The 23520-nt window shown below is 46.5% G+C and overlaps 2 protein-coding genes across 7 annotated transcripts in view; both read right to left on the bottom strand.

Moving 5' to 3' along the window:
- Window positions 1-1443: 1443 nt before the first annotated feature.
- Cyp2d2 (cytochrome P450, family 2, subfamily d, polypeptide 2) lies at window positions 1444-5522 on the bottom strand. Its single transcript, NM_012730.2, is given in 9 exon segments — window positions 1444-1693; window positions 1795-1936; window positions 2267-2454; window positions 2642-2783; window positions 2962-3138; window positions 3814-3974; window positions 4048-4200; window positions 4435-4606; window positions 5234-5522. Coding segments are annotated over 9 exon segments (1503 nt in total). The 5' UTR covers window positions 5423-5522; the 3' UTR covers window positions 1444-1514.
- A 14218-nt stretch (window positions 5523-19740) lies between these two features.
- Tcf20 (transcription factor 20) overlaps window positions 19741-23520 on the bottom strand; it is a gene marked incomplete at its 5' end in the record, with an annotated part of 150508 nt that continues 146728 nt past the window's right edge. For all 6 annotated transcript variants that reach the window (NM_001439829.1, NM_001130574.2, NM_001439828.1 and 3 more), the window contains 1 exon segment: window positions 19741-21058. Coding sequence is in view for 2 of the 6 variants with exons in the window: in NM_001130574.2 (NP_001124046.1) it covers window positions 21041-21058 (18 nt within the window).

Genomic DNA, 23520 nt, shown 5'->3' on the forward strand with positions numbered 1-23520 from the left:
GACATGCACCATGCAGAGATATAAGGCTCTAAAGGACATTACTTCAGACTAGAGTAAGACTTTCCAGCACCAATAGAAAGGGGTAATAGGAGGGCTGAAGAGATCATTCAGCAGGGAAGAGCACTGGTTTTTCTTCCAGAGGGCCCAGGCTTCACTCCCAGCATCCACAGGATGATATAAAACAGAACTCAAATCCTTGGGCATCTGATGCTCTATTCTGTTCTCTCTACACAGTGTACACCTGCAGGCAAATACCCATGGATATACAATAAAAATGAAGGGGAGAGGTGGGACAAGGTGGAGTGTGTGGTAAACAGATGTGATTACTTGTGTAGGAAAAGGGAGGGGTTCAGGAAATATAATTTCCCCATCGTGGTGACTAATGTGTGACCATTGTGTGGCTAATGACGAACTGTGGTGGGAGTGTCCTTAATATAACTATGAAAATGAAGTCTGTGGGAGAACATTTCTTTTCACAAAAGCAAACTCAAAATCGGTGTCTGCACTCAGGTGTCTTTCAAAGCATGCAATATACATCAGGGTCTTGGGTTGCTGTAGGCTGGCCTCAGATTTTATGGAGGCCAAAATGAGCCTTGTAGAGTGTCACATGCCTCTAGAACAGTCCTCCCTCACCCCACCAAACACACACGCTTTCACGTCTTCCAAACACTTGAACATTCCTACTGAGAGGCATGCGGTGCATCGCCACACATGGTTGTGGGACGAGCCATCTAGGTCTGGACAGGTGTCCCGATGGAACTGTGGGGCCCTGACCATCTTCCTGGAGTCTGATCTGCCTCTTTGCTATTGCAGATGTCTTCCGCATCCTTTGACGACAGAAAGTCTGAGTGTGAAGACAGCAGCTGTTCTGGTTATGAGAGAGGTGCTAGCCACCATTTGTGGCTCTTCAGGGTTTGGGGACCTACGCCAGCCAACATTGTCACCAGAACAAGACTTGTGCTGATTTCTAGCATAAGCCATTCACACTTTCCTCACAGTATTGCTTGAGTCTGACTTCTGTTCACATGCATCGATAGGTCTTTTTGTGTGATATACGGTGAAGCAGAGACCATCCACACAGCTACCTCTCCTCCTACTTTATCTGAATGCTTCCCTCTCTCCTCCATTCCATTGCCTCTTCCCTCCTCCCTTCATCATTCCATGATGACTACCCACCCATCCCGACCCCCCCCTTGTTGAGAAACGCTCTCATTAAGTGGTCCAGGCTGTATATATACCCCATGCCTGCCTTAAACTTGCAATCTACTTGCATCATCCTCCCTTTGCTTTACTGAAGGCCACTGCTCCTGGAGTAATAAACTATTCTCACCACATTAAAGTTGTAAATGGGTTAGGCTGTCGTAGAGGGACAAGGAGGATTGTAGACTTTCGTCTTCGGATACAATTGGGACCAGGGTGGGGGTGGGATCGGGAATCTGATTTGAAGATACAGAAGTTGTTTATTGGACATCAATCAGACCAAACCGGGGAGAAGAATGGAGCCCCTGCCCCTGCTAGCGAGCCACTGCACAGAGTTGGTAAGGCTGTGGAGTAACTGGCAATGCGTAGACGCCATGGGTGCTGGGCCGGGGCCGGCCGGCCAGCACCGAGAAGCTGAAGCGCTGCAGGAGGCAGGTGAAGAAGAGGAAGAGCTCCATGCGGGCCAGGGGCTCCCCCAGGCATGCTCTGCGGCCTGTGGTGGGACAGGAGCTCCAGTCAGTCTGGGGCCTGACTGGAGCTCCACCCTCCCAGTCACCCTGGGAATAGACAGGGAGTCAGCCCCCCCAGAGGTACCTGCTGAGAATGGCATGAAGGCCTCATGCTTCACAAAGTTGCCCTGGGCATCCAGGAAGTGTTCTGGATGGAAGCGGAGGGGCTTCTCCCAGACAGTCTCATCCTTCAGCACGGAGGACAGGTTGGGGATGAGGGTTGTCCCCTGGTAAGAGGGCATATGGTGTGAAAATGGACTGGGTTGGAGCTGCCTAGACACTGGCCACCAAGTTCTCATGCATTGTCTCTACCTTACACACTGGATCCTTTTATTAAACCTCAAACCCAGAGCCTCCCAGAACCTTCTCTGGTCCATTCAAACCCTTGTTACAAAGCTCCTATCTGCAGCTCTTCCTACCACCCCTACAGCTCATTTCACTGGATGTCCTCTTCTCCAGGGGATCTTGGGTAATGGCTCCAATGTACTCACACCCAGGTTGATTCCATTCCCTTGTTTGCGTATTGTGGATTCTGGGAACAGAGTGTGTATGCCTACCTTGGGGATGAGGAAGCCTTGGAATTTAATGTCTCGGGATGTCATATGTGGTATATTTGTCGGGACGATGTCTGCAAAGCGCTGCACCTCATGGATGACAGCATTGGTGAACGGCATTCGTGCCTGGTCTGCCATCTCTGGACGACGCACCTGCCCTATGACCTCATCAATCTCCTCGTGGACTCGGCCTAGATAGATGGCATCTCTTCAGCGAAAGGAGCTCATCCTTCAACTTCTACCACTGGGTTAGTAAGATAGATAGGGCTCATACCAGACACATGGGAAACTACGTCAAGCTAAGGCAGGAACCACTAGTTTCTCAAATACCTCTGCCTTTCTTCCCCTGACCTCCCTCCCATCCACAGCCAGGCTCACGCTGCACATCTGGATGCAGGATCATGAGCAGAAGGGCCCAGGACAGTGTGGTTGAGGTGGTCACCATCCCCGCCATGAACAGGTCAATCACCACCAAGCGCAGATTTTCATCATTGAAGCTGCTCTCAGGATTCCCCTTGGCCTGGACAGGCAGAAAGGGCTGGTTCAGTAGGGAAAGGAAGTCCCATCATGGCCTCCTATTGTTCCTTGGGAGCATAGGGACTGAGTCACTTAGTGATACAGAGGAACACATCTGACCTCACTGCTCAGAAGACCACAGCACACAATCCCTGGCTACATCTCTTGGAGCTTCCAATCACCTTTTGCATCTCTGCTAGGAAGGCATCAGTCATGTCTCGGGGCGGCTGGGCAGGATCCCAGCTTTTCTTGTGCTCAATTAACATCTTATCCACTAAGGCTATAAATGAATTGAGCTTGGGGAAGACTTTGCCAGGCAGCCCAGGAATCTGAAGGAGAATTGGGATTGCGTTCAGCACCTGTGAAAGAAACAAAACATGTCCAGTTGCTTTTAGCTCTAATTAAGAATTCATTATTTTATTCATGTGTCATTGTGTGTGCACACACATGTGCATGTACTTGGAGGTACAGTATCCCAGGTGTGTAGTGGCTCATTATTTCATGGTCAGGGATCAACTTAAAGAGTTAGTTCTATCCCTTATATGGGACTCAGGGATCCAGCTCAGGTCTCCAGGCTTGCTTGGTGAACTCCTTTACGTACTGACCATCTATCTCTTTTGCCCCTGACTGCTGTTTCTGCCCAGTGTTCCCCTAGACCAGTCACAGTTTCCGTGTTCTTCCACAGTGGACTCAGGGTCTATTTGTCCCTACTCATCATCTGCTTCTTCCTCAATTCTAGCCTGCTTGCTCTCTTGAACCCCAGTGAAGAAAGAAACATTCTACTCTTCAAATATAACAGGCTTGTGTGGTTTCACTGCGCACAGAGGGCAGAGGTTTACCACCTTTGTGCAATCATTGACCTTGGTTGGCTTGTCCCCTCGAGTTTATCTGAGGTTCTTCAATGCTCAAGCCTTTCTCCCTGCAATTGACTATCGCCCGAGGCCCTGACCCCCAAACACCCTGGATTCATTCATACTTGCTCCAAAGGATTTACAGCACAGGAGTGGTCGTGTCTGCTGCTCTGAGCTACATACCTCTGCCATGAAGCCGGTGTCCTCTCCAAAGCTCTCCTTCAATGTTTTGAGCATCCTGTTGAAGAAAGGGTCCTCATACTCAAATCGACGAGCATAAACAAGGGAGGCAATCACGTTGCTCACAGCCTTACTCAGGAGGATGCTGGGATTGAAGGGATGTTCTAGGAACAGAGATGCAAGCAAGTCATGGCATTGCTCATTAGTCTCTGCCCACACTCTCCATCTCAAACCTACCAGCCTCCTTGGCGAAGGTGTCACAGAGGTGGCCGGCCTCCTCTGTCACCCACTGCTCCAGCGATTTCTTGCCCACGCCGAAGTCACGCAGGGTGGACACAGAGAATCGTCTCTGCTCTCGCCACTCAGGTCCGTAAGGTGCAAGGACCACACCTGCAGATGCATCTGCGTGTTACCACGGATGCTGGGCTATGCTGTCTCCTCTGTTCCCAACACTTCCCTGTAGTTAATGTTAGCAGTCAGTCCCCAACATTTTTCTAGCACATATCTGCACTGTCAGCTCCACCCTCCATCTTCAATTGCCTGACCACATATCTCCATAGCCATCTTCAGTTCTCCCCTCTCAAGCCCTATTCTCCCTGCCTTGCCCACACTATAGTGCTTTGCCTTTTGATTTGTTCCCATAGCCCAGGTGATTATAGATGGGCAGTAGGGGGCGGTCAGCAGTGTCCTCTCCATAGGTCACCAGCAGTTCCCGCACGGCCTTCAGCCCGTTGATCACAACTACAGGCTTCCAGGCTATCTGTAGGCTGAACACGTCACCATAGCGGCTTCGAAGCTGAAATAGGGGACAGAGTACATAGGTAGTAATGTTCCCTAGCAGAAGATCAACGTTCCTCACACAAGTCTTTGTCCCTGACCCCCCATCTCTCTCTCTCTCTCTCTCTCTCTCTCTCTCTCTCTCTCTTTCTCTCTCTCTCTCTAACTCTGTGTGTGTGTGTGTGTGTGTGTGTGTGTGTGTGTGTGTGTGTGTGTGTGTGCAAGTATATGATGGTACTTATTGAACCTTGTTCCTACATATGCTGGGCAAATGCTCTATCACAGACTTACATCCCCAGCCTGTGGTTGGGTCACCTTGTAGCTTGGCAATCATATCTTCTCAACTCTGCAAAGGACTCATAGCAAATATTATCATTCAGCAGAGACCCAGCCTGAGTAAGGTCCTTGGGTCCCTTCCTACTCCACCATACCAGAGGAAATTCAGGTTTCTGAGATGGGAATCCAGGCCTGAGACCACACAGCAGAAAGAGACTATAGCACAGCTGGCCCCTCTCACCACTTTGTTTTCCCAACAACACTTTTTCCTCTTGGGGGCCATCTTCCTGTCTTTTCTTTACCTTCAGCAACACCACATGCTACCTGGGGCATTCTGACCTCTACTGTACTCCACCACCACCTTTCTTACCTTGTATAAGCTATATGGCATGTTCTCAAAGTCCACCTGCAGCAGGTTTCCCAGCCCAGGGAGTGGCACAGGGCCGGGAGGGTAGTGGGCAGTCCAGAATTTGTGCCGGTGCACCAGGTCCACCAGAAGCAAGAAGATGGCTGTGAATATGACCACAGCCCAGAGGTCATCTCCAATCAGCAGCCCCATGGCTGCCCCACGGCTTGCAGGCTTTTGAAGGAATACTTGTCCAGACACTTAGAATCAGGAAAGATCCTCTTACAACAGACTGGGAACCTGGTCCCTTAAAAGGGGGTAAAGCTGCACTTTGTTCTCTAAATTGAGCCAAGTAGCTGTGTTAATGTTCAAACAGAGCCTGTATGGGGAAAGGGGTGTCAGAAAAGTCCAGGGAAAATAAACATCAGAGGTTCTTGCCCTTTCTTCTCTCCGGTGGTGCTTGTCCATGGGAGTGGCATTGAAATCTCCACAGAAAGCAGCATAGTGGTTATGTTGGGCTGGACATTTTGAGCAAGACAAGCACATAACATGAACCCTTCCTCAGTGTGCAAGCTGCTGATTTGCCTTATGGGCAGAGATCCACGGGGCCTGAGGGCATCGTCTCAGATTGGAAGAGGAACTTTTGGAGGCTTCCAGAAACACTTGGCTAGTCAGACATGGGGTCTGACTGACACCATGGCCACTATCAGTATGCAGCAAGGGCCACTGAAGTGGCTTGTGTGGGTAGCTGATGAGGGTGAGGGAGAGGCAGTGTGAGGAAGGTAACTCCAGCCTGTGAAGCTTCAAGTACAGGTGGAAGGTCGTTCAAGTCTCAAGGATGGCCAAATTCAAAACCTAGGGACTTCTTAGCTCTCACCTGACAAAGCTGAAAGGTTGTCACCAACTGTCAAGAGTCCTGGGGAGACCAGCTAGGAGTCCAGGTGCTTGTCTCATGGAGACCACTATCTAATTTCATTCATCCTTGTCTTCTTGATAGGTCAATCCCTGTGGGACTGTCAAAGGCACCCTGATTCCCAGTTGAGCTAAGCCTTAAAACCACAGTTACCCTGAAGAGACGGTAGGTGTTTTGCCTGACTCCTGGGCACCAGGCCCTGTCACTAGCCGCAGCCCCCCATACATTTGTTGCCATCAGTCATGTAAGGGCAATGCCCCAAGCCCCTCCACATGGAGAGGAGGTGACCTGGTCATTTCAAGTCAGATCTCCATTATAATGAGGTACCTAAAAGCCTGGAGACTGAGCCAATAACCTTTCTTCCCAAACACTCATTCCTGCAAAAGTACTTAATCTGAGGCCCACCCTCAGAAGTGCAGTACAGTTCTACTCATCCACTTTCTACCATGAGAATAAATACCTTAAAATCATGGACTGTCTCTTTTCATTGGGATCTGCCACAGAAAGCCACAGAGAAGGCCATAGAAGGCCTCACTTTGCTCCCAGAGGCAGCCACCACCAAGCTAAGTGAAACCTGCTACCATTGAGCCAAGGACTCCCCCTGCAGGACCAGCTGGAGCACCCCTTTCCCACTCAGCCTCCGGCTAGATCCAGCCTGCGGGCCTCCACTCTGTTCTCAGCTCTTTCAGTTTCCAGTGGTGCCTGGATGCCCAAGAGCCTGAGAACCAGATGGGCCCCAGCCTCTTTGCAGGCCTGGGGACAACCTAGCCAGCTCAGTCCTGTGAGATAAGTACACAGACAGGTGTGGGAGGTCACACAGTGTGTGCTGTAAAAGGTTCCTTGGGTTCCTACCAGCTCTTAGAAGAGACCTAGATGTTCTGTTGACTATCTGTGTGGGTAGCCTGCAGGCACTGTCCACTTCCTTTCACCCTCAGTCCATGTCCTCCCATCCATGGGAACCCCTGTGGCCTGTCAGGATCATGTGACTTTAGGGGGGATGGCATCTGCATATTTATGTCAGCAGCACAGGTGTCCATGTCCACAACAGGAAGCTGGGACTGAGTCCCTGACCATCAAAGGGCAGTGGTGCTCCCAGGTTTGCAATTCTCTGCACACATGTCAACAGATAACTGGTCACTGTCCTTTGGACTCCAGTGTAAGAGGACAGATGGAACCTGGGCACATCTCTCCTGGACTCTGTCCTGTGCACCGTTTGTTCCCTCTCCTGCCTTGGATCTCCCTCGTTTCACTGCAATGATGACCAGTAGTGAGTCTCAGGGCCATCTCTAGGTCTTCCTTCGTTACATAAGCATTCTGGGAAGAGACTTGTTGGGATGATTGTGACTCTTGAGTGTCACCTGGGGAAAGCTTAGCTTGGGCAAAGGATGGCCGAGGTTGGCTAGGTTTGGTGGCACTTTCATCTCCGGATGGTTACTGTACCCCTCATGGGGTGAGGCCACAGCGGGACTGTGGCCCATTGCCATGTCTGCTACCTATGAAATCTCAAACCACAGAACCAGTGCCGAGATGATGCACTTGTATATAAGGAAATGGAAAATACTGAGAATCAACCTCAGATCATTCCCATGCGAGTATTTTGTAGACTCCTAAAGTGCACACAAGGACTGCTGAGCAGGACTGTGACACTGAAGCTACCGCCATTTCAACTCCCCTTGCTGACAGAGTTGCAGTTGGCAAAACTGTTCTGGGACCTAGATAAGCCCTGTGACTTATAGTCACAAAGAACATAGTCCAAGGGTTTGTGGTGTAGGGCAATGCCTGGCAATCCCTGAGTCAGGTTCCACCGGGGCACTGTTTACTTGTAGGTGGGACAGGGTCAACAGCCTCATGAAATCTGAACTCAAATGAAATATGACAGTGGGCACAGCAGAAGCTCTTGGTTCTGAGTGTGGAAGTGTGAGCACGTCTCATCTGAGACAATAGATCCCAGGTAGGAAGGAGGACCTTATATCATAGATGATATAATTGTGCATGCAGGAAACAGGGACGGTTTTACAATACCACGTGAGAACATCAAACAATTTCAGCAGAGGTAAAAAGTCAACACAAAAACCACGTGTTCTTTCCTAATCTAACAATGAATATGCTGTATGAACTAACAAAAATGTGAAGGGAATAGAATGACAAGCAGTATTACACATAAACTAGAGTCAGAAAGAGTAAGAATTTTAGGGCAGTGCAGTGACTCTCACAGTATGTTGCTTACTGTAAAAGCGTGAGGACATGGGTTCATTTCCTAGCATCTATCAACCACTTCCGCAATCACAGTGCTAAGGAGGGAGGAAAGGGAAGATGCTCAGAGCTGCTCCTGAGTCAGTCTACCTCAGTGAGTGGGCTCCAAGTTCAGAGCAACATTGTCTCAATTAATAAAGTGCAGGGGGCCTGAAGAAGACGTTCAATTTTGACCTCTGGCTTCAACACAGAAATGGGGATGTGCACACACGTGCATTAGTTTCCCTATGAAGAGTTGTGTGCATGCGCACGCACACACAAACACAAATATATATACACACCCATACAAAAGGAATAACCTACAAGATCATCAGAAGTGACTGAACAATATGAAATGGATGCATCAGAGAAGGAAAAATGGTTTTTGTTTCGGTTTTGAGACAGGGTTTCTCTGTGTAGTCCTGGTCTGGAACTCTGTACACCAGGGTGGCCTTGAACTCAAAAAGTTCTGCCTTCCTCTGCCTCCCAAATGCTGGGATTAAAGGAGTGCATCACCACAGCCTGACTAAAGAAGTAAAAGTTTAAAGAGAATATGAAAACAGGAAGGCTTGCTTTATTGTTCTAAGCATTAAATGCAATTCCTATCCGATTATAAAATCCCTAAAAATTTGTATAGAATATCAAATGCAATCATAGATTATTGTGGCTCAAAATCTAAAGCTGAAAATGTCTCAAATTTTCCATGTAGTATTTTTAGATGGTGACTCTCCAATCTTAACTAAATAAAGAAAACAAAGAGTAGAATTTTTGTAGACTACTATATATTTATATACTGGAATGTTCTTTTACCTTAAACAAAAGTGCTGACATCAGCTACAAAGTGAATGAACCTGAGGTAAAATAAACTTCCCACAAAAGAAAAAGGATGGGATTCCCCTATGTAAATTCAGATAAACACAGTAGTTGTTCACAGCTGAATGGAGTAAGGAATGGAGAGCTATTGTTTAAAAACAGGTTCAAAGTATTTTTCCTTTTAAATTGACTTCTGCCCACCGCCAATTCTCACCAACCCAGCAGCCATTGGTGGGTGTCTATGTGGGTTAGCTGTCACTTGGTGACCATCAGCACGGGCATCTCTTTCTTCCTGCCTCCCTCGATTACTACTATGTGTATGAGACACAGGCAGCTCTTGAATTCTCTATACAGCTCCAACTAGTCTCATGTACTGAATGTCACTGCTCTTGCTACAGTACATTTTGGCATCATCCAAGTCATTTGTTGCAGAGGGATGGCACAGTTGGGTAAGTGTTGACTGTAGATCATTTTCTGAGAGCCCAATAGACACGAATTGAAGCTGGATCAAGAAAACAAATGTCTGTCTTAATATTTGTTTATTGTACATCTGAATTCTCATCCCTGCTGGTAGGAGCTTGGGCTAACAGGGAATGTTGAAATTGCCATGTTCACTGTGCTGGACTGTCCAGTGGACACTAAGAAACTAAAGGAAGGGCTTCATGATAGCCAGGGGCTCCCTGAGGCATGTGAAGCAGCCTGGGAGTGAGCTCAATCAGGTGGGATCTGGCTCCTTCCTCCAAGGTACCCTAGGAAAGGTATCCAGGTACCCCACAGACAACTGACTATGGCATGAAGGCTTCTTGCTTCATAAGGTGACCCTGAAATGTTCAGGATGGAGGGGAGGGCAGGGCATTTCCCAGGTGCTCTCATTCTTCAGCGCCAAGGACAGGTTGGTGATTAGTGTTTCCTGGCAGGAGGCACAGAGCATGAATCTTGGGTCAACGGGAATACCAAGATCCTAGCTGCTAAGTTCATATGCATAGACTGTGCACTTAGAAGCTTCTTGCCACCTTAGAAGAGCCCTGTAGTCCTCCTTGCCCAACCCCTTGTCTATGCTTTCTAGAATCCTCTCACTTTCATTTGTTATCTCACTTCCCTGGGAACTCTGTGGGCAATGGCCACAGTGTACAACCACTTGTATTAATATGATGACAATTCAGAACAAGGTAACCTTTATTTGGTGTGGCTATGCTAGGTAGGTGAGTCCATGCACAACTTAGGTTTGAGAAAGCCCAATCTTACAGTTTTTTTTCTGTGTGTTTTTGAGGCAAGGTTTCTTTTTATAGCCCTGTCCTAGAACTTGGTTTGTAGATTAGGTTGGCCTTGAACTCTAGAGAACAGCCTGCCTCTGCCTCCCAAGTCGCTGGGATTAAACGTGTGAACCACCACCGCCCAGTTGGAAGCCCTATATTTCAATTTTACAAATGTCACATGGGACAAATTCACGAGTATTATATCTCCAAAGTGCTGCACCTCATAAATCATAGCATTCGGTAAAATACATGCAGGCCTGGTGTGTTATTTATGGAGGCCGCACCTGCCCCATAATACCATCAGTCTCCTTTTGGACATGGCCTGGAGAAACAGCATATCGATTCAGTGGGTAAGTACAGGCGACTTCGTCCAACATTCTATCTCCATGTTAGGGGCTGATCCATGTAAGATCTATCACTTCTGTAGAGATCTGGTCAAGCCAACGCTAGGAGCTACAAGTGTCATGTAATTCAGGGTTTGCAACCATACTCCCCCCACCCCCCAGTTCTAGCCTTACACCACATATCTAAGGTAGAATCACACAGAGCTGGACCCAGGCTAGCAGGGCTGAGGCAGCCACCTTCCTGGGTTAGCAGGTCGCTGTATGAACATTTTCTTCTGGTGAGGCTCTAGGTGCATGGAGATTACTTCACATAAGGCACAGGTAACGATGGTACCTTGAAAAGAAGCCAGCTTTCACCTTCATGCTTCTTCCAGCAGATCCAGCATCCAAGTGAACATGTGACATCAGCCATAGATGAGGGATGAATCACACTGGTTTAGGATTAGGACATTATTCTGTGTTAAGGGCTGATCCATGTGAGGACTATGTTAGGGCTCAAGGGGTGTCCTGGAAGTGAGGATGTGGGTTAGGTTAACTTATCCAATACTCTGGTGCCTCTCCCCTCCCTTCCTTGTGTCCTTCAGTCTATCACCCGCAGGCCTACCAGCTAGTAAGTCTCAGTCATCCACTGCTCACTCCAGCTATAGTTTGCCCTGGCTGAAGCTTCGGAGGGTCAGCACAATCTCTATCGTTCCTGTCACTTCTGGTCCATGAAGTAGAACATGAGGTACGCATGTAAGCAAGTACTACAGGCAGTGTGCTCTACTCCCAGTATCTTTTGTCCTCTGTGTTTGGTACCATCCTAAGGTGCTGGCCAGTTCCTTCTAAACACCATGTCTCCGCCATAGAATCCCGTGGCTTTTACTGTATTACTTGACTACATCATCACTCCCTCTAGCGTCTTTCCCAGTCGCTGGCCCTTCTGTGCCATCTTGCCTCCCCATACTCACCCAGCCCTTTGGATCTGTGACTAAAGCTCAAGCGTTCCCACTTGGGAACTGATGGGTAGACTAAGGTGTTCTCTCCATCTTTCCAGCACCTCCTGCTACTGTATGTCGGTCATACTGGGTTCCTTCCAGACTCTGACCAACTTTTTGAAGCAGTGCTGTAGCTGAAGTGGAAGAGCAGAGCGTTTACACGTGAAGATCCCCAGTAGACAGTAAGAACCAGACCTGCCACAGGAGCTTTCTGTTGTGCTGTTGTTACTGTCCCCAGGACCTCAGATATGGAGAGCAAATGTTATACCACTGAGCTGCATTCTCAGCACGAGGACCTGCTGCCTGTGGCTGGGAAGTCTGTTATGTAAGTTCAGCAAAGGACTGTTACTAGGTGTACTTCCTCAGCAGTGACCCTGCCAGAACCAGTACACCTGTCCTCAGTTCCTTGAGGTACAAGACCTATGATCTGCCACAGCACCTCTTTTCCTGAAATATTGCACTATATCCTAACATCTGCCCCTGTAGAGGGCCGCAATAACATTCGCCACCACTAGATGGCGCTGGCTTCCACTGCGCCCCACGTGGAAGGCCAGGATAGACTCCGCCATTGCAAGATGGCGCCAGCCTTCGCCACGCCAGCCGGCCCCCTTTCAGGAAGTTAACTGTGCGCATGTACAAGAGTGCCTTCGTGCCAGGTCTTTGCCCACTCCGGGGCGTGCCTAATGAGATCATGGGTAAAGCAACCAATCAGGTGTGGATGCGCGGCACTAGGGGGTTTATAAGCGCACCATGTTGGTGCGGCCGGGGCTTCTCCATAAGATTAGAAATAAAGTTTTACATATAGCAAGGATTTCTAAATGTCCGCGTGCTTCTTGCCGGCGGGAGGTCGCGCGTGGGACATGCCCCCCACCATGAAGACCTCCTCCAATAGGACTTGGACATATACAACTTCTGCTGTATATGACTGGATCCCAAATCTGAAGCATAGCCTACCCTACTTGTGTTTGTCCTTCTATAGTTCTGCTCTTGAAAAGTGCACCATCTTCAGGTCCTGAAATCCCTTCTTTTGGGGGTGTTTGTGGATTTACTGTGTACTGCCAGTGAAAGACCCCAGCTTAGCAGCAGTAACGCCATTTTGCAAGGCTGTACTTAAGATGACTGGTTCAGGGAAAGGTTAGAACACTGAGTACACAGCGGCTGCCAAGCAAGATATGTTTGGTTGAAGGCCTGACAACAGGACGACTTCGGTTGAGCACCTGACAATGAAAAAAAGCCCTGGGAGAGGTCCCACACCCTGGTGGGGGGCCGAGTCAGTCGTTATGTTCCAAGAAGGTAGCTAAGAAACTTGCCCCTGGGCTGAACCCTTGGGGGGCCGAGTCAGCCGTTATGTTTCAGGAAGGTAGCTAGGAAACTTGCCCCCGGGCTAAACCCTTGCCATATTAGAATCCACCAATTATATCCCTGTAACCATGCATCTGTTTCTGTATGCTTGCTTCTGCTCCCCAAAATCCTATAAAAGCCCATCCTTGGTTCCGTGGGGCGCGCCAGTCCCCCGAGTGACTGAAGCGCCCGCAGGTGCCTGTGCCTGTGTATCCCGACAATAAACCAAATCCTCTTGCTGATTGCATCCTGTGGTGTCTCGGTCTGGTCATTGAGTTGGAGGGTCTCCATCCCGAGGGAAAGTTCTCCCTGAGAGCTTTTCACCAGGGTCACCATAACCTCTGCTGCCTTCTATCATGAACTCCCCTACTTTGTACAAGCATGTTCTAAACTACTTACAGCAGGCTGCCTAGCTCAGGAAGTGGCACAGGGCTTGGAAGGTAGAGGACAGGTCAGTTATCAATCAGGCCTGCCACCTGCAAAAAGAGGGCTTGAATAGGCCAGAAACCACAGCCCAGTCTGTAGCCCATGGCTGCTTCCAGGATTCTTGGGAACACCTTAGTCCTTACTCTAGTCACTTATGACAAAGAAGTAGATATCAGCATTGCCTAGGCACGAGTCAAGGCTGTGCTTTGCTCTCTTGTTGAGCCAAGCTGTTAACTGGAATGCTAGAGCAGCAGTTCTTATTTTTCCTAATGCTGTGACCCATTAATACAGTGCCTCATGCTGTGGTGACCTTGACCAAAAAAGTCATTGTTACTATTTCATAACTGTACTTCTGTTGTCATGAATTGTATGTGACCCCTGTGGTGTCATTTGACAACACACACGCACACACGCACACATGTCTGTGGGTTGTGAGTTGTTAAGAACCTGTTGTGCTAGACTGTGAAGGTGGGAGGAAGGAAAAATAGGTTGAGCCAGCAAGACTCCATGGCCCAAGCAGCACTGCCCTCATTTTTGCAGAAGATGAGGGGCTGATGGGAAGTAAAGGCAACAAGTGCTAGTAGAATGGCCTGTGTCAATAGGCAAAGGACAGTTAGAGGAAGGTAGCTGGAGTACACATAATCCTTAGAACAAACCTGAAGTCAGTCGATTAAAAAGGCAAAACTGACAACCTGGGGGGCTTCTTAGATCTGGCCGTGGAATGAAACTTCTGGTCACTATCAGAGAATTGACATCTAAAGGATGGTTCAGGTGCTCTTCAAATGGAAATCAATTTTCATTTACCTTTACTTCTTGTGTGTCAAACCTGTCCCCAAGTCATTTTAATGGCATATAGAGTGGTATTCCCCTTATGCCAGAGGCCAGTGGTTAGGATGGGCCAACCACAAGGAAAATAAGAGTGAGGCATGTGCCTTGCAATAATTAATACTTCTGTGCCAAGCACTGCTGTTTCCACTGCATGTGCCAACTCACTGGTCCTCCTCAGGGGCCTCAGAGGCAGGTGTCATCATGCTACAAGAGCGTAAGTGATAGCCAGGAAACACGGTATTGCACTGCACTGAACACTACTTGCTCTGAGCTGCAACTCCACACTGCTTGCATACAATAGTCTATTGATGGTCAGTACTGATTTACTGCTTTAGAAAAACTGAAACAGCCCATGCTCTGGGACCCATGTCATGGGGTTAAATGTACAATGTACTGGTGGGCCCTCTGTCACGAGACACTGAACTTCAAAATACTGTAGCTATAAGGTAGATTAGGTCTACACTTAGGCCCTTCATGACCCAAAAACTACTGTGAGAATTCTAGAGACCAGTTCCAAAGCTGTAGCAGTCAGCCAGTGTAGGTCCATTAAAAGGAAGGTCTGATCATTTTTATGACATTTCTTCCTTTCTTTGGGGAATAACCATGTCATTGGAATGAAACTTCTAATTCCCAGCTCTTCCCCTAAGAGTGCCAAATGTCTAGCTTAAGAAATGGGCAGTCCCGGGGTTGGGGATTTAGCTCAGTGGTAGAGCGCTTGCCTAGCAAGCACAAGACCCTGGGTTCGGTCCCCAGCTCCGAAAAAAAGAAAAAAAAAAAAAAAAAAGGGCAGTCCCACTCTCTCCCTACCATTCAAAATAGTACTCAAAGTCCTAGTCAGAACAATCAGACAAAGAAAGGAGGTCAATGGGATACAAATTGGAAGGGAAGAAGTCAAAATAGCACTATTTGCAGAGGATAAGATAGTGTACTTAAGTGACCCCAAAAGTTCCACCAGAGAACTACTTAACTTGATAAACTTCAGCAAAGTATCTGGGTATAAAATTAACTCAAATAAATCAGTAGTCTTCCTCTACTCAAAGGATAAACAGGCTGAGAAAGAAATTAGGGAAATGGCACCCTTCACAATAGTCCCAAATAACATAAAATATCTTGGTGTGACATTAACCAAGCAAGTGAAAGATCTGTATGACAAGAACTTCAAGACTCTGAAGAAAGTAAAGAAGATCTCAGAAGAAAAGATCTCCCATGCTCATGACTGGCAGGATTAATATAGTAAAAATGACCATTTTGCCAAAAGCAATCTACAGATTCAATGTAATCCCCATCAAAATTCTTACTCAATTCTTTATGGAGATAGAAAGAGCAATTTGCAAATTCATTTGGAATAACAAAAAACCCAGGATACTGAAAACTATACTAAACAATAAAAGAACTTCTGGAGGAATCACCATCCCTGACTTCAAGCAGTATTACAGAGCAATAGTGATAAAAACTGTGTGGTATTGGTACAGAGACAGGCAGGTAGACCAGTGGAATAAAATTGAAGACCCAGAAATGAACCCACACACTGAAGGTCACTTGATCTTTGACAAAGGAGCTAAAGCCATCCAATGGAAAAAGGACAGCATTTTCAACAAATGGTGCTGGTTCAACTGGAGGTCAGCATGTAGAAAAATGCAAATCAACCCATTCTTATCGCCCTGTACAAGTCCAAGTGGCTCAAGAACCTCCACATCAAACCAGATACACTCAAACTAATAGAAAAAAAAAAAGTGGGAAGAGTCTGGAACACATGGGCACTCGGGAAAATTTCCTGAACAGAACACCAATGGCTTATGCTCTAAGATCAAGAATCGACAAATGGGGAACTCATAAAACTGCAAAGCTTCTGTAAGGCAAAGGACACTGTCATTAGGACAAAACAGCAATCAACAGATTGGGAAAAGATCTTTACCAATCCTATATCCGATAGAGGGCTAATATCCAAACTATACAAAGAACTCAAGAAGTTAGACTCCAGAGAGCCAAATAACCCTATTAAAATATGGGGTACAGACCTAAAAAAACATTCTCAGCTGAGGAATATTGAATGGCTAAAAAGTCATCAGGGAAATGCAAATCAAAACAACCCTGAGATCCCACCTCACACCAGTCAGGACGGCTAAGATAAAAAACTCAGGTGACAACAGATATTGGCAAGGATGTGGAGAAAAGAAAAACACTCCTCCATTGTTGGTGGGACTGCAAAATGGTACAACCACTCTGGAAATCAGTCTGGAGGGTTCCTCAGAAAATTGGACATTCCACTACCTGAGGACCCAGCTATACCTCTCCTGGGCATATACCCAAAATATGTTCCAATATACAACAAAGACACATGCTCCACTATGCTTATAGCAGCCTTATTTATAATAGCCAGAAGCTGGAAAGAACCCAGATGCCCTTCAACAGAGGAATGGATTAAAAAAATATGTGGTACATCTACATAATGGAGTACTACTCAGCTATCAAAAACAATGACTTCATGAAATTCATAGGCAAATGGAATAAACAAGAAAATATCATCCTGAGTGAGGTAACCTAATCACAGAAAAACACACTTGGTATGCACTCATTGATAAGTGGATATTAACCAAAAAGCTCGAATTACCCAAGATGCAATCCACAGACTACAGGAAGCTCAAGAAGGATGACCAAAATGCAGATGCTCCCACTCCTTCTTAAAAGGGGAAACAAAATATCCATAGGAGGGGGATATGGAGGCAAAGTTTATTGCAGAGAATGAAGGAACAGCCATTCAGGGCCTGCTTCACATGTGGCCCATAGATATACAGCCACCAAAACTAGATAAGATTGATGAAGCTAAAAAATGCATGTGGAAAGGGACTGGATATAGAATTCTCCTGAGAGACACAAACCAGAGCATGTCAAATACCGAGGTGAATGCTAGCAGCAAACCACTGAATTGAGAATAGGACCCCCTTTTGGGGGAATTAGAGAAGCGGCTTGCAACATCATAAGAACAACAATGCCAACTCACCAGAGCTTCCAGGGACTAAACCACTACCGAAAGACTATACATGGACTGACCCAGGGCTCCAACTGCAGAGAATAGCCTTGTTGGGGCACCAGTGGAAGGGGAAGCCCTTGGTCCTGCCAAGGTTGGACCCCCACAGTGCAGGGGAATGTGTGTGTGTGTGGGGGGAAGGGTTAAGGGGGGGTGGATGGGGGCCGAATATCCGTATGAGGGAGGGGGAGGGGGTTTATGTACAGGAAACCTGATAAGGGAGTAACATTTGAAATGTAAATAAAGAAATACATCTAATTTGAAAAAAATAAATAAAAAGAAACGGGCAGCCTTTTGAACTGCAGACCCAACCACCATCACTGGGGGGAGTGAGAGATCACAGGCAGTGGAAGCCGCAGAGCAAACCTAAGCCCACAGTTGTTTAATGGGTAGTTTCTATTCTGCCAGATGAAAGAATTCTGGATCTTAGTTGCATAACATGAAGAAAATATTCATACTTCTAAAAGGAAATAACTCTAAAATTTTAACATGCATTTAAAAGAGGGGCTGGAGAAATGGTTCAATGGCTAAGCGTGCTGGATGACTTTCGAGAGAACTCAGGTTCAATATCCAACACCCACATACCAGCTCACAACTGTTCTGTAAATTCAGTCCCAGAGGACCTTCTACAGGTACTAGGCAAACAAGTAGAACAGTCATTCATATATATATATATATATATATATATATATATATATATATATATGTATATATATATATAAAATAAAAGTACATAATTAACATTTTTAAAGAGTATTAAAAATAACCTACTATATACATACCTATCAGCAAGGTCAACATAAAGAATATCTCCAGATGCTGGTGAGGATGTTAACAGGAACTCTCATTCATGGATCATAATACGTGTGTGTGTGTGTGTGTGTGTGTGTGTCTCCATCCATTTTGAAAGGCAGCTTAGCAGTTGCTTACAAAGCGTATCTTTACCACATGACATACTGATCTGAAGACTTGTGTTTACACAGAAACCTGCACATATTTATGGCAGCTCTACTCACAATTGCCTGAACTGGAAGCAATCAAGATGTTCTTTGGTGAACAGGAAGTAGGAAAAACTGGGCATATCTAGACAATGAAGTATTTTTTGGCAGCAGCAAAGAAATGAGCTGTGTAGCCATGAACACATGAAGGAACCATAAATGTGCATCACCAAGCAGCTGTATACTGTATGACTAGGCACAACTATGAAGATGATAAAAACACAGTGGCTGTCAGGTTTTGGAAAAGGCGGCAGGAGCAACTGGCACAGCTGTTTGAGGGCAGCAAACTGTTCTGTAATTAATGGGGGCCACAGTTGTCATAAGTTTGTCTAAACCCAGCAAGTGTACAGCACAAGGAGCAAACCCTGATATCAAATGCAGACATGGCAGGCGATTATGAGGTATCATGTAGGTTTATCACTCACAAGAAATGTGCTACTCCAGGGGAGCAACTACAGTGGGATGGGTTGCCTGTGTGTGAAGGATGCAGATCTGTACGAGCTTATCTTCTGTGGAAAGCTACAGTGAACCCAAAACTGCTTTCACAAAACCTATTACAAACTGCAGGAGTCAGCCATAGCACTTGTGACTTGTGAGTCGGGAAACTGCCATCAAGAGGAACTGAACAGGGCTGCACCTCAGTCATTGCTAAATCTCACCAATGAAGTGCTCAGGTGCCACCAGCAAACGGAAAAGGGAACAAAAGGGAAAGTGACGGACAACGGCCCTCAGGAAACAAAATAGATAACCCATTTTTCAAGTTTTATGGCTTAGACCTTGATACTAAAGTCTATCAATTTCATTTTAACCGTGTTAATCCAGGTTATCAACAAGAGATGCAAACCAGCTCAAAAACCATTTCTATTGAGGCCTTGTCCAGTTGCCTGACCTGAGCATAGTCCCACACACCATTCAACGCTCATTCCACCATCCACATGGGTGTAATGAGAAATGGACCACACTGCTTGAAACACCCATTAAAGCAAAATTAACCTGCCATTTCTGTAGCCCCAAACTGATGAGCACACTAGAACTCATTTAGCTTACTTCCAACTCAAAACACTATTTCCAATATTTATTTTCTTTAAAAAAAAAATTCATTGATACTGCATTATACTTTAACATTCCTTAAAATTAATGCTGATTGAGAATATGTCAACTTCAGAAAGTCAGAACAACCCCAGGAGGCAAAGACCCTGGTGTTTGGATCCAGGTTCTGCTGGCAAGGACCACCCACCCAGCCTTCCAGAGGAAAGGGAACTAAGGGATCTGGACTGATGGTGACGCCTCTGGGGAATAAAAGCCAAAGACCCCATGGGAGGCCCATCCTGGAGAAGGAAGAGACACATTCTCTTAGAGTAAATGAAAAAGGACACAAGGTTAAAATGAAGTTTATTATGTTTTTCTTTTGAATTTTTTTTGATTTTTGTTTTTTTAAATAAAACTGTTTGTAAAACAGCTATTTTATCCCCACGGCAGAGTGACCCCGAAAGATGCACATATCCCTTCTTAAGGCCTTAACAAGGTTTTTTTGTACTTTTTTTCTTTTTTTAAAACTCATATATTTAAAAATTATACATTTACAAATTAAAACAATACAACATAAAGAATCCTGTAGCATGGGCCATGTGTCTGACAAGCCCCTTTCCACTCTGAAAATGAAAGCAATAAAGAAGTGTTAAAGTGGCTGGCTCCGGTCAGCTTAGTCCACCCACATGGCCCACACCACAGTTCTCTCCCAGACCCTGCTTGTTTCAGCAGCAGAGGCCTGGGCCTTCATGGTTTCCATGGGTCCTGTGGGCTCCCAAGGGTCCCAGCTATGTGGAATGTGCCAGGGAAAGGGTGCCAGAGACAAACACTCCGCGGTACAGCTGTTGCTATGGAGCTTCTCTACCTACTGGGTGGGGCCACAGTGCTCCAGGAGACAGCCATGACGTAGGGGCAACTGCCAATTTCACCACTTCCACCCCACTCCCCACCCCCACAAAAAATAAAAAAAAAAAATAAAAATAAATAGTGTTTCTGGAAAGGAAAACATTTATTCTTGTGTTTAAACATCATTCCCCGCACTTTTGAAAATGACCATCCCCATTCTGCCCCCTCCCCCAAACTTTCCCGGTGAGACAGATTCTGACCAAGGGAAGGGTGGTTGTCATTTGTCTGTCTGCTCTTTCAGTCCTGGGCCTAGTGTTCACTGAATTGTTGTGAGACAAGCTAAGGATCAAAGCCACACCCCATCCTTTATGAGATGAGTTTGTTCAGTTCAATTTCACATTTAAATTTCATTGTCATTGGAACAAATTTTGAGTTAACTAGATAATTTTAAAATAGAATCAAAAGGGATAGCGCACCTTTCATTTAAACAAAGTCTTTCCAGACTAAAAATAGATTTATATATATATATTTTTTATCCCTCCCTTTTAACTCCCCGTTTCCCCATCAGCCCACCCCTCCCCCCTCCCCACATTGTCACTATGGAGATTGTGTCCATGGAAACAGCCATTCCAACATCTTGTGTCTTTCTTTTCCTGTGGTGTCACCAGTTTGAGTGAGATGTGAGAACATAGGAGGGAAGTGCTGGCATGGGCAGGCGCAGCGGGGTGCAGGGCAGGGCAGAGTGGGGTGTGGTTGCACAGCAGGAGGATTCCATTCCAACAAGTGTGTCCACCACCTTCTCATCTCCACAGTCTCACCTGGAAAACAAACAGGAGGCACTGGGTGCTGTGAAGTTCCATGTTGTCTCGGCACAGCTGTTGCAGCAATGAGAGAATATGGCTTTCAACAGGGATCTTACACTCAGACCTTTCTGGAGATGGCTGCTGATTCTGAACACATTCAAGCTCAACGCCTCCACTATCATGTGGCTTTGAACCAAACATCGGTTAAGGCGGGAGTGATGCAAGAGACTAGGCCTTACATGGAAGGGCCAAGACAGGAGTATTCCTTGACCTCCATGGCTGGGCCCTGTTTCAGAGTTCATGTATGAATCTTGCCAGCTTAGTAAGCACTGAGGGGGTCTGTGGTTGGCTCAGCAACCTGTGGCCAGTCTCAGTCCTCATGAAAGTGGCTAAGAGTATTCTGTTGTTACTGAGACCTAGAGCACCCACCCAAATTATGGAAGGATCATCTCACAACTATTCTCATCTGTCTCCAGTTGACTCTGTTCTTTATGCAAATAAGATTTCTCAGAGCCTCTGATGGGGAGGTGGGACAGGCCCTAGGCCATTTTTCTGGAGCTTGCATAGAGCTGGAAGTTTTAATCCTACCAGTTCTTCAGGAACCTGAGGTACTCAAGAGGCCCAGCGACTTCTCTCATCCATTTCTGGTTGCAAGAAGTTGTTCTTATGACCCACGTAGGGCAAATAGACTGTTCGTTCAGGAGACTGAGGAGTGCCTCATGGTTTGCCTTATGTGGGAAGGGCTCAGGGAGACACATTAGTTTCCAAAGAATTAGTCCAGAAAAATTACACCAAAAGTCGCTGTTGATGGCAAGTCACCCTCATCCTTGCTTTCTGCATCTGTCTCTCTTGGTATTTCTTTTTGTCTCTTGTTCAAGCCTCTCCTGCTATCACCACCAACAAACTTCAGGAAAACATAGGCCCTCTGTATAATAACTGCTTCCATAGAACTTATCAATAGAACTTAGCAATAGCTGAGAAGGCTGGTACGTGTCCAGGAATGGAGAATGTGCCATTCAGAAGCACACATATACATCTGCCTTTGCTAAGTGCTTTACAGCAAACATCAGTAAGGAGGAAGAGCTTCTGCAGAGGCAGTGTATATACTACCACCCAGGCTCCAGCTCTGGAAATGTAGGTGTCTTATGATGGTACAAAGGTACCTGGAAATCCATCTTCAAGATGAAGAAGCTCACGTTCTTCAGAGAGGTGACACTTGCAGCCCAAAGCATGTGGCTAGTTTGATGTATGATTAGGGTTTGCAGGGACTCAATCCTTTGCTAACTAGATTCCAGATACTGTGCTTCATTGCATGACACGGGGCTCAGAGGAGGGAGCTAGCCCACAGGCTTATGTCAAGTGAGTTCTAGGTCACTCCAACCTGAAGAGGTTCTTTAAATCTCACTGGGCATGAGGCTACTGTCTGTAATCACAGCACTTGGATGGTCATCACTAAAGACGGTTTGTCTAGAGGGTAGCTCAGTAGAAAGAGCTCTTGCCTACGACTTGAGTTCTATCTTCACAACTACAAATCAACGAGCTTCTTGACGCTCGGCAGGTAGAGCACTGGGTTTCTCTCTGGACTTTCCCAACATACCCTATGGCCTGAACCTGAGAGGGTCTCCTTTGTATCCTTTTATTCAAATTCTCAACCTGACTCACTCGACAGCAACAGGCATCACTCAGCTCAACTGTGCCAGGATTCAGAGGCACACTCCCTCTCTGAAGCTCACATGTGATCCCTACCTAAAGAGGGAAGAGTTGAAGGAGATTTAATTCTGACTACATATCAACTTAGGATATAAGGGTCCCCGCCCCTTTTGGAGATGTAACCCCAGAAGCACTTCCCTGGATAAACCCAGAGTTGGGGATGACACTCACTCATCTGTGGATGGGCTACATGCTGTTGAGAAGGAAAAGGGAGGATGTCGTCCCTTTACATGGCTGTTCTGTGTAGGGCATGTGGGTAGGTACTACTCCTAGCACCCAGGACAGAGCATCACTTCAAACAATGGTTTCTGTTCCCTGTCTACTGCATCTTAGGAGCTAGTAGGGAAGCCATGGTCCCTGTCTACACCCGTGATGTAGCCAGAGAATAACAATCTTAACACCACTGACCTACCATGATGCTTCTCATCCCCAGAAATGGGTGGAGGTGGTCTTAGCCTGGCAGGGACAAGTACATAACCCCACATGCTAGAGAGTATCTTCTATCCTCCAGCTCTGGGCGTGCTCTGCTAGATAGAAGAGCTCTAAGAAACACACAGCTAGAAAGCACACAGTGGAGGAAGCCTTAGTATTTGCTGAGGCCTTATCAAATCCTGAGTTCATCACTTTTCTTTCTTTACATAAGAAACAGAAGCATAGCGATACTAAGTGGCTTTAATCTCGGTTCCAAAGCCCCTTCCTCACCATTCTGTGTGAGAAAGTGGGGTACCAGATCAGGACACATATGCACACTCACTGTCCCTTCCTTG

The sequence above is a fragment of the Rattus norvegicus genome, chromosome 7, assembly GCF_021556685.1.
Source record: "Rattus norvegicus strain SHRSP/BbbUtx chromosome 7, alternate assembly SHRSP_T2T, whole genome shotgun sequence".
Classification (NCBI taxonomy): domain Eukaryota; kingdom Metazoa; phylum Chordata; class Mammalia; order Rodentia; family Muridae; genus Rattus; species Rattus norvegicus.